The following is an 11025-nucleotide window of genomic DNA, read 5'->3' as shown; positions in this document are numbered from 1 at the left end:
GAAAACATGGTCAACAACGCTGTGGAGCCTCACGACAATGAGAACATGGAAATTGAAGGGGAGAACGAGGAAAATTACAATGAAGAAGGTGAAATCTGTTTTAGATATTTATCATATCCCAACAATCAACTGCTCACATTTATCTGAGATGAATCATTAGATCGATATTCACTAATGAATGATTGAATACTCTAGTAGCAATGATTATTCAGTCATAATTATCATTAATTTTGATAGGACAAATGCCTCCACTAAATCCTCCTCTCATTGTGGGAAAGGATATACATTAACGGAGAACTCGTTTTTTCCAGAATTTCATTCGCTCAATGCACAGTTGGATCAATTGAACTCTGTGTTGGATACGATCGAGATGAAAAACGACGACGTGCAAGCTGAATTGATTGAATTGTTAAAATCCAACAAAGAAACGAGAAAGCAGTTTCAAGAATGTGTTAAAAAGGGTGAGCCAACGACGCAACCCCCTGGCTCCCACCAATAATCTCAAATCACTACAAACTCTTTAATTTAATTAAAACAAAAAACCATTACAAATTCACTGAGTGAATTCCTCATGTACAGTCCTTAGAATTAAGATACGAAGATATTTAAAATGATAATTAAGATTGCTAAGATTATATTTCGTTGTCAGTTCTCAGTGCAGGTGCAATAAACGTAATCACCAGAAAATAGCAAATATTTTTTATCAATTATTAAATGCAGTACAAGGAAAATTGTGAGAGGAATTTTCATTAGAGAATTTCTTCAGTTAAAAAAATACATTTGATATTTCCTCTCTACTTACTTAAAGGTATCTCAATAAAAAAATTAATTCAGAATGAAAATGTGAAGGAAGAGTACATCAACTCCTCATATTTTTGAAAATCTAACTCCTCAATCAAGTGGACATTTGGCTTGTTATTTTGGAGATGATCCAATACGACTTGTCCTCGTGTCTTTGTACCTGCGAGCTCGATATCAGCGTGATAATCTGTTTGTTTGGTAATTAGTTCTGGATTTATTAGGCAAGCTGCCAGGAAGGCATCACATGGTCTGTAGGTGCTCTTCTTCACTCGTCTGGAATAAATTCCACCTTCTATTTTGTTGAGCATTTCTACTGGCTCGGAGGACTCCTTTCCGAGGATGTTGTCCCTCCACTCCTAAAAAACGTTATTAATTATTGATTCAATTTAATTCAAAGTAATTGAAATGAAAGATATTCTCACGTGAGTTATAGTGGATTTAGTGCAGGATTCCCATGGAAGTAGCCACAGGGGTTTGATATTACTGCCTAGGACGATGTGAACACTCTCACAATCTGCATAGAAATTAAATTCAGCCTGGGCCGAGGCATTTCCAACAGCTGAAGGGGAATAAAAATAAATTTGTCACAGGTTTCCCCTCACAAATGAAATACAATTCAATGAAATTTAATTACCAGTCGAGTTACCCCCCATTACGTAGAAATCTTTAATAATATCAAGGATCTCAGGATAAACTTTCATTGCAAGTGCGATATTTGTTAATGGACCCAAACAAACCAGAGAAATTTCATCTGCAAATTAAAAAAAAAGACGTTGAACAACCACTCGTTAATTTTTATGTTTTCCCTTAAACTTTAGCCTCTCACTGGGATTTTTAGTTATTATTTCATGGAGACCAATGACAGCATGATCTGACTGGAGTTTGCTGATGTCTACATCATCCGAAAAAACATCTCCAAAGCCATCATCTCCGTGGTAAAGAATTTCCTCAGCCTTTTTGGAACTCTCAACGACGACTAGAGCAGAACGTGCCCCTTTGTACACTGGGATCTGCAACATTTTTTTTTAATTTAAATAAATTTTCCACAAGATCGAAAATGGGAGAGCGATAGAGAAAAAACAAATTCTTACGTCAAGTGCGTTGCAAGTTTTGAGGATCCTGAAGACGTTCTTCACGACGTTGTCGAGTTTTGTATTCCCGTTGACACACGTCACAGCTTTTATCTCCAATTGCTTCCTTTTGTGAGCTGCTATCAGCATAATCAGAGCAATCGCATCATCATATCCAGCATCGCAATCCACAATTACCTTTTTCATCTTTCAAGATCTGTGGAACCCTCTGAACTCGAGAAAAATCAGAACGTCTGTGAACGAGGTAAGGCGTCAGCTCCGGTTAATCGTTCAACTCTAATGATAATCAAAATCATTCATAAATCAGATAAGAAATTCGGTGAAAGTTGATTGGAACTCGTATTATTGACTCAGAAACTTATTCAGACGGAAAATATCATTAAATACTTTCGTAAATCGAGAAATCGCAAGAATTTACCAATGTTTTCGTTTCAATTATTTTGTTTCGTTTCATTCAATTGATGAAATTTAATTTAATTGCCCTCACGTAGAAACCGATGTAAGCCCTTCAATCGAATATAAACATTGGGTTTCCCCTGCAGACGACTGGCGTCACGAGATTTCCCCTCACGTAAATAAATTTGAAAATATCACGCTGCCGAGGGAATTTAGGAGAAAAAGTCTATAGTACTTTGATATAGAAAATGAGACACTCTTCAAAAAAGTTCTTAGACGCTTGACCGTGGAAATTCTAGTTATCGAGATAATCGATCGATTCGAAAATGCGACAAATTGTGGGAAGGGAAAGGGAATGAAAGAGGAAGTGAAAGAGTCTAGAGGGACGGAGAAGTGAAAATAATGATTTCATGGGGTTGTCAGGGTGAGGTTATAATCACGGATGTCTCCGTTGTCCAGCAAATACCAGGACAACGAGCCCTTGGAGTCTAAACTTCAATTTCTACCGTCAAATGTCAAGGAAAGGGGAATTAATTCCCCTTGAAGATCGATTATCCTGTTTTCAGGGTTGAACCAGTGATTTTGTGGTTTTGTGAAGAGAAATTCAAGGATTTCACTAGACATCCAGGGAAAACATCAATAAGATGGATGAAGCCAAGTTCCTGAAACGGTGAGAGGCAATTCATGTAGAAATTCTCATAAAATATTACAAATTTTCATGAGGCGATCCACAATTTTGGAAAATTGGTTTTATTGGGGGTTTTTATTTGATTTAGGAAGGTGAGATCAGGAGCATTGGATGTCCACCCGACGGAGAAGGCTCTAGTCGTTAATTATGACGTGGAGGCTCTTATCCTGGGTGAACTAGGTGATCCAATGCTCGGTGATCGTAAGGAATGCCAGAAAATAATCAGACTGAAGAGCTTGAATGCCGACACCAACGTCTCTCTTCTCGCCAAGGAAGTGATGGAGAAATGCTCATTGATCCACGAGTCAAAGCTCCACGAGGTCGAACAATTAATTTATTATCTGCAAAACAGAAAGATCAATAACGAAGGGTTGGAAGGGAGTTTTCAGCCACCAAGACCCACTTCTTCGACCTCAACGACCGTTCCATCCTCTGAGAATGGTGATCCAGAGCGGGCAGTAATTTCCAACGTCGATAGCTACATTGAGCTCCTCTATGAGGAGATCCCAGGGAAAGTCAAGGGGTCAGCTCTCATTCTGCAGCTTGCTAGAGTCCCTGACAATCTCTTGGAGCTCACGAAGAACGAATCCCTTCTGAGTGCTCTGGCAAGAGTTCTCAGGGAGGACTGGAGACGCAGCATAGAACTCTCTACTAACATTATCTACATCTTCTTCTGCTTCTCAACGTACTCCCAGTTCCATAATATCATCCTGGAGTACAGGATTGGATCTTTGTGCATGGAGATCGTTGACTTCGAGCTCTTAAGGTACGACCAGTGGAAAGATGACATGGAAAAACGTCGTCGTCACTTCGAGACATCCACAGGACTGGTGTTGTTCCCCTCGACGACCTGTGACAACAACGACAAGAAGCTGAAGCTGACAGACGATATCTGGAGTACTGAGGGTCCCCTGGACTACGAGATCAAGCGTAGATCCTCGGAGATGCATCTGTTGATCTCTGAGACTGAGATAAAGCGACTCAAGGAGGACCTCGAGAAGAGCAGAAAGAAATTCAAGAGCCTCACCAAGAAGCAGGAACAGCTTCTGCGAGTTGCCTTCTACCTGCTCCTAAATATTGCGGAGAATACCGAGGTCGAGAGAAAAATGAGAAAGAAGAATGTAATCGGGATGCTGATAAAGACCCTCGACAGAGTCAACACTGATCTCTTAATACTAGTGATAACATTCCTGAAAAAGTTGTCGATATTCAGGGAAAACAAGGACTCAATGGCTGAGGACAATATCGTGGAGAAGCTCCCGAGGCTTCTCCAGAACAATAATCCAGACCTTCTCCTAAGCACTCTAAAATTACTGTTCAATCTCTCATTCGATGGAAAACTCCGCGGCAAAATGGTGAGGGTTGGACTGCTCCCTAAATTGGTGAAACTCCTGGCTACCAGTGATCCTCAGAACAAAAACACCATCCTGGGACTGCTGTATCACCTCAGCATGGACGACAAAGTGAAATCGATGTTTGGTAATAGTGAGTGTGTCCCCATGGTAACTGACATGGTTCTGGAGGACTGCGAGGAGAGGACCAAAAGGGAACTCATTGCTCTCTGCATCAACTTGGCATGTCACAACAGAAATGCCCAGATCATGGTTGAGAACAATCGGCTGCAGGGGCTCATCAGGAAGGCCTTCAAAAATCAGGATCCACTCATCATGAAGATGATAAGAAATATCTCACAGCATGACAGTACTAAAGAACATTTCGTGGAATTTGTTGGAGATTTTGCAATGGCTCTTACCCAATCTGACTCCCAAGACTTTGTCTTGGAAATTGTGGGAGTTCTGGGGAACCTAGTGCTCCCAGACTTAGACTACGCTCAGATTCTTCAACGTTGCAATTTAATCCCCTGGATTAGAAATAATTTGGTGCCTGGCAAAGTTCAGGATGATCTGGTGCTCGAGGTGGTCGTTCTTCTCGGGACAGCAGCCTCCGACGAGGACTGCGCCAGGCTTCTCTGCAAGGCTGACATCCTCTTGTCTTTGATAGAACTACTCAAAGCAAAACAGGAGGACGATGAGATAGTTCTGCAGATTATTTACGTTTTTTATCAAATCGCTATGCACGAGTCCACGAGGGATTATCTGATTAAAGAGACTGGAAATGAGGCTCCAGGATATCTCATCGATCTCATGCACGATAAGAATCCGGCCATCAGGAGAGTTTGTGATGCTTGTCTCGATGTAATTGCTGTAAGTATTTATTGCAGAAATATAGACATATTTAATTAATTACAATCAAGTCATGAGGATTTTTAGTTAAAAAATTATGCGTTTGATATGAAAGACCGTTATCCACTAGAAAAAATTATTGAATCATTCCAGTTGTGCGACAAGGACTGGGCAGCTAGAATTAAAGTCGAAAAATTCAGATCTCACAATCAGCAATGGCTGGAAATGGTGGAGTCTATTGCAGTAGACAACACGAATCATCTGATTGTCGATGAGGACGACAGTCTCCCACCTTTCATGAGTGGAGACCTCCTGAAGCACACGATGCTGTTCCCATCGGGGAATTCCACTTCCTTCATCACCGATGACGGAGATTCAGTCATCAGAGGGGCTCTAGACTCGTCAGATAATTCCAGTCGTCCTGCGAGTCGGTAATTAACTCAATTTCTTTTCACGATAAATTGCGTGTACTCTCTTGAATGTCCATTGATTTTTTATAATTTTTGTTGTAGATACAGTCGAGATTTTGATGATTTAACAGACCTCATGGCTCGCTCGAAATCTCGAATGTCCGTTGGTTCGGGTATTGAGGATCTCTATCACAACCCAAAAGTGAAATTCACAGAGTCTGATAATTCCCATGTCCTTATATAAAGGGAAATCAAGCTCAAGTGCTTCATCCACACACCCTAGCCTTTTCGACTGGGGAAAAGTATTATGCTTATTTTTCGCGAGGAATTTAGCTCTGGAGAACCTAAATGTATGCACAATTCGCAGAAGTTCGGAATTTTTCAGTCGACGTTTAGGAGTTTTTATTTGAAACTAGTGCCTTTATGTTGTCAGACGATTTAGCTCTACCACTTTCAACTCAACTTCCACATTCGCTAGTCAAAGTATTATTTAAGCAACTGTCCACCTGAGGAACAATTTATTTCAATTAAAAAACAATGAAATTATTGAAGAGCCAATAGTTTTTTCTTATAACGAAAATTATTAAAGTAAATTGTTTCATCAGGTTTAATTGCAATGTAGTTAAGTATTATATGGAGCTTAGATGAATTCTGCTATCGTCCTTTGAATGTTCCATAATTTATGTAAATTATTTATTTAAAACACCACTGATCTCCTGCATTTATCAATGTGTATCATAGTCAAGTACTTAATCATTTGATTAAACCAATTAATTGTTTAAACCATTACTTTTCATGTTTTTTATTCTAGAAATTGAGTTTATGTTCAGTACAAAATGAATTATTCACTGAATTTTTCGTGGTTTGTTGTTAGAACTTAAACTTTTGCTGATTAATTTTTCCCCATTCGAGTGGAAAACAATCGTGTAGCTATTGTCACCATCTGTGTAGAACGAGTGCTCTTTAAGTCCCCAGCTCACAGGACTGTCAGCAAATCCTTGCACATGAAGACTCAACCAAGATGACGATGCACTTGAGTGCTCCACGTAATCCTGCAATTTCTTATAAATTCCCTCCAGTCTTTTCCTGCTGAAAAAACCTCGCCATTCTGCGAAGAAGACATCACCCCTGGAGGCATTAGGACAGGGAGATATATAACTGTTCATGTAATTCTCTGGATCTTCGTTTTTCCTGCAAGTAAAGAAAAAGTTTGGAATTCCTGGATACCAATTTACAACAATAATTGACGAAGTCAATTGGTCATAAGCTCTTGGGTTTTTGTTTTACAATGACTTTGGGAAAAAAAATTACTTACACGTCCCCTCCAATACTGATGATCCCTAACCACTCGATAAATTTCTCGTCATTGCAATCAGGAGACACTGATGGTATCCTGCAATCACACACTAGTCTCTTGGAATATCTCTGACGACACAGTGAGACTTTGTATCCTTTTTGGTGGAACCAGGCTGCAACTGACGACGGACACAGGTTTGTTTCTGGAAACAATACAATTGCAAAATATAAAATCAGCGATCATGCACGGAAAAATGTAATTTTAATTCTTACAGATTCTCATTTTGTTTCAATTCAATTCAATGTTTACCTGGTGCTTCCCAAATGACGATTACATCGAACACCTGCTCCAGATTTTCCTCCAGACATTTGCGCACCCTCTCGTAATTCCTCTTCCCTGGGGTAAACGCTTCCTTCTTCAAATCCACTTGCACCACTGCATAAACCATACAGTACAGCAAAAAATTTGGGAGAAAAAATGAAAATAATTGAAAGACATGACTCAACTCCCCATTGACGATTTATCATCAAAAAATATTTATATACAAAATAAAATAAAAATAACAAAATTGGAAGCGTCATCACAGTCCACATGTACAAATTCCTCGAAGACTAGTGTACAAAATACCGTATAAACATTTAAATTAGTACCAGCATTCGTTATCATTAACATTAATGGAAAACAATAGTCTGTGTCACCTCAGTACTGCTGATTTCCACGTCACAAAGAAATCGTTATTTTAATTACGATAAAATTATCACAAATTTATTATCATAATAAATATTCTCAGCTGTTCATGATCTTTAATTCATGAGTGAAGTGGCGAAACGACTCGAGTGAATCATAAAATCGTTAGGTAGATCATTAATAAATGAATTTCGTTGTTAAAACAGCCTCCAAAAACAATTTTACAGAGAACACTATGAAAGTTATTGCTATCACATTCTGACGGAATTAAAGATTTCAAAGTTTCAATTCCCTATTTTGATTTCCCGAAATCATTCCTACACTGCGAGAAAAACAAACATTCTCCAATAAATCGTTATACGAAGATTACAAAGAAAAAATAGAATATGGTGCTGAATATTTAAAGACTGCCTGACATTTCCTGGAGCAGCTGTTGGTTATCCTCTCAGTGCCTGACCACTTGACCCTAAAAGTTCGATCGCTAAATCGGAATAATCCCTTTGTAATACTAAAATGAGAATTGGGAATTCTCTATTTCTCTGGGACCTATTTTGTCAAAAAAAAGCCTCAAGCAAGTGACAAAGTAGGACTAGTATCCAAATCTACATTATTGACCCTCAATTCCTCCCTGAATGCCTCGAGCTCGTGCTGAGTGACTCCATGCCAACCCTCAAGTTCACTGAGACGCCTGAGGCCCTCGCAATTCTCCATAATCAATCTCACAGTCCTCATCGACAGATCCCCACCATAAAGAATCTTGAGTTCCTCCAACTCTCTCATTTTATTGACAGCAAAGACCTTCTGCATCGTCAAATCGCCAACTCCAGTGGAGGATCCAAGCTGAATAAATTTAATCGCCAGACAGTTGCTCAACAGAAACTCCAAATGACAGCTGGCGCAATCAGCGACACACTTGAGCCTCTGGAGTTGCCTGAAGGGCTCGACCTTAAGAGCCCTGAACTGGGTGGAGAGTCCCTCGGAGAAATCGCAATTATAAAACGTGAGGCTCTTAATTCCAGGGCAGTACTGACTAATATATACCAGAGCACTCCTGTCAATCTCCTCCACGTGCTCCAGATGAAGACTCCTTATCCTCGAGTTGGTCATCTCCAACAGATCATTCACCTTGTCGCCATAAAAATCACAAGACAATAGCTTGAGCTCCTGGAGGTGCTCCAGTGCAGAGAGAATCCTGAGATCAGTTCTCTCATCACACATGATCGATACACTAGTGACGAAGGGGCATACGTCGACGAACAAGAACAGATCATCAATCGTGACGTTTCTAGTTTCGAGGACCTTGAGAGCAAGACTCTTGTCCTGATTGATTTCCTTGAGGGAGATGGCCTCGAAGACTTCCCCAACGTCGTCACAACGTCCCATATTCTCGAGCCAGGGGAGTCTCATGAGAAGTTCAGAGAATCCACCTATCGAGACAGAAGTCCTGAACAGCTTGACTTCTTTCAGAAACTGACAATTGAGAATCGAGGGAATACTCCTGTCTGTCACTGACCTCGAGGCAATGACGTCGAGAGCCCTGAGCTTCTTGCAGGTCTCACCCACCACGAAGATGATGTTGTCAGTGCAGTCTGAACAGAGGGTGAATGATAACAGATTTGGCATATGAGATACACCATTAATTATCAATTTCTCAATCTCAGATGTTCTCCAACCAGCGGAGCCTGAGCCAAGGTCGAGCACCTCAAGACCCGACATGTTCTCGAGGTTGTTGTATAGGACGTGGCGCATTATCTTCGGCCACTCAGCGAACTCCATCGAGCGCAGATTGTGATGGAGCAGCACCTCGATGAGATTCACCAGGACACTCACCTCTGTGAGGAAGACGTTGATCGGTTGAAAATCGTTGTAAGTGTTTCGACGATCATTTATCAGGAGTTTAATGGCAGTCAAGGATTTCAGAGCCATTCGGTTGTACAAGTGACGGGGAATGCTTGAGCTCAGACGGTGCTTCATTGATTTCAAGAGATTGTGCAGACGTTTTGAACCACCTCGGGGATCTGTTCGTGATTCGCTGCAGATCGGAGGGACTAGGGATTTACCGAAGTCTGTTACGTATTCGCCGATGGAGCAGAGTGCCAGCTCCTGCAGCGCAGGCACTTCATGCTTCCGGGGCATTTTTACAGGCTGGAAAATTTCGGATTGACCATTAGGTCGTGAACACTAGGTCGTCGAGCTTCCAGGGCTTTTAGGGGATTTATTGAGGGATAAGATTTTAAAAAAACTAATCCAAAAAAGCCGATAGGTATTAATCCAAGAGGTGGATAATTTTTTTACTGTTTTATTCACGCACAAAAATATTTGTGAACACTCACCGTAACGAGAATTCTTGACTCTATCGAAGTACGATCCTTTCCCCTCGATTCCAAGCTTCTGGTAATCCTCAGCCCTCAGGGACAGCACCAGTTGACCTTTCGGTGTAACGCAGATGCAATTTTCGAGATCAATCCTCGTATTTATCGACAACAGAGTTAATTCCCCTAAAAATAACTTGAGTGTATTATAAAACGATGGAAACTGTCCAATTTTAGTGTTCAAGGAGAACCAAGGCTTATCTCAATTTGATCAATTAGATTAATTTTTTTATAATAATTGGAATTCAGAAGAAGACGTCAAGAATATTTTCCAGGAGAAATTTTATCTCGATTGGTAAAATTATTTGTTAGAAAATGATTTTTAAGAAAGGACGAATTGAATAATTCAATCCTGAATTTACCTTTTTTAACAAAAGCCTCGATGAACTCTTTGTCAATGATTCTCCAGACAGGGAGAGCCTCGACTTTGTAGTACTCACTGTCCTCTAGGATATTGTCAACAATATCCACAGGGAGTTCTGTCTTGTGTGGAGCAACAACAGACACCTGGCAACAATCCAAAACCACAAATAATGTGAAATCGTGGGATTACGTAAAAATTGGAATAACTAAAGTCGCAGTATCAAGGAGATAAAGAATGAAAGACAAAGGAGGAGAATTGGATACTTGAAATGTAATGACTAAAGAGGAGAACGACTTACTGAGTGATTGTAGTAATGATTACTAATTGTCAGGGGCACTTCCTGCTGTCTCCAGTGTGCTATTTCATTGTGATGCTGTGGGGCCTTCAAGTCCCACACTTTTGGACACAACATTGGTGCATTGGAGGGACAAATTAAATGAAATAAAACTGCGACGTTTGTTTTGGAGGTGCGAGGGTTAGGCCTGTGGTTGGAGAATCGTTGGGGATTGGTGTGACTGGAGTTTAAATTGTGGAGGGGTAGCACTTGAAATGTACAGTCTCACTGACAATTCATGATTATTCGGAGAGAAATTATTGGTTCAAGTGGAATTCAATTTATTCCACCAAAAATCAATGGGATTCCATCCACGACATCAACTTACTGAAACATGTACTATTGAAATACTAAAAATTTTTTTTAGAGGATAATCACTAAATATTGTTTCCATTTTCTTTT

General features: G+C 40.2%; 4 protein-coding genes across 7 annotated transcripts; 2 read left to right on the top strand and 2 right to left on the bottom strand.

Moving 5' to 3' along the window:
• Positions 1–6: 6 nt before the first annotated feature.
• Positions 7–687, top strand: LOC105273841 (UPF0184 protein C9orf16 homolog). Its single transcript, XM_011316508.1, has 2 exons — positions 7–88; positions 312–687. Exons 1-2 carry the CDS (start codon positions 7–9, stop codon positions 497–499), a joined length of 270 nt encoding a protein of 89 aa, XP_011314810.1. The 3' UTR covers positions 500–687.
• Positions 688–788: 101 nt separating this feature from the next.
• On the bottom strand, positions 789–2459 carry LOC105273840 (inosine-uridine preferring nucleoside hydrolase-like). Of its 3 annotated transcripts, none has more exons than XM_011316505.1 (6): positions 2380–2459; positions 1893–2168; positions 1628–1811; positions 1436–1552; positions 1224–1360; positions 789–1157 (listed from the first exon to the last, which is right to left on the bottom strand). In XM_011316505.1, the coding sequence occupies exons 2-6, from the start codon at positions 2076–2078 to the stop codon at positions 831–833; spliced, it is 951 nt and encodes a 316-aa protein (XP_011314807.1). In that variant the 5' UTR covers positions 2079–2168; positions 2380–2459; the 3' UTR covers positions 789–830. The 3 variants fall into 3 exon arrangements, with proteins under 3 accessions (XP_011314807.1, XP_011314806.1, XP_011314808.1); XM_011316504.1 differs by having other exon boundaries at positions 2311–2405; XM_011316506.1 differs by having other exon boundaries at positions 1893–2125; positions 2311–2404.
• Positions 2460–2705: 246 nt separating this feature from the next.
• Kap3 (kinesin associated protein 3) lies at positions 2706–6243 on the top strand. The gene is made up of 4 exons (XM_011316503.1): positions 2706–2958; positions 3065–5180; positions 5313–5590; positions 5672–6243. The coding sequence occupies exons 1-4, from the start codon at positions 2933–2935 to the stop codon at positions 5811–5813; spliced, it is 2562 nt and encodes an 853-aa protein (XP_011314805.1). The 5' UTR covers positions 2706–2932; the 3' UTR covers positions 5814–6243.
• A 96-nt stretch (positions 6244–6339) lies between these two features.
• Positions 6340–10938, bottom strand: LOC105273835 (ribonuclease P protein subunit p40). 2 transcript variants are annotated; one of them, XM_011316501.1, is made up of 6 exons: positions 10588–10938; positions 10288–10432; positions 9887–10051; positions 7176–7301; positions 6885–7068; positions 6340–6760 (listed from the first exon to the last, which is right to left on the bottom strand). In XM_011316501.1, exons 1-6 carry the CDS (start codon positions 10699–10701, stop codon positions 6415–6417), a joined length of 1080 nt encoding a protein of 359 aa, XP_011314803.1. In that variant the 5' UTR covers positions 10702–10938; the 3' UTR covers positions 6340–6414. The 2 variants fall into 2 exon arrangements, with proteins under 2 accessions (XP_011314803.1, XP_011314802.1); XM_011316500.1 differs by lacking the exons at positions 6340–6760; positions 6885–7068; positions 7176–7301; positions 10288–10432; positions 10588–10938 and adding an exon at positions 7368–9698 and having other exon boundaries at positions 9887–9978.
• Positions 10939–11025: the final 87 nt, after the last annotated feature.

This window comes from Fopius arisanus, unplaced genomic scaffold, assembly GCF_000806365.1.
Source record: "Fopius arisanus strain USDA-PBARC FA_bdor unplaced genomic scaffold, ASM80636v1 scaffold00007, whole genome shotgun sequence".
Lineage (NCBI taxonomy): Eukaryota > Metazoa > Arthropoda > Insecta > Hymenoptera > Braconidae > Fopius > Fopius arisanus.
The sequence above is the reverse complement of the archived record's forward strand: the minus strand, read 5'-3'. Positions and strand labels throughout refer to the sequence as shown.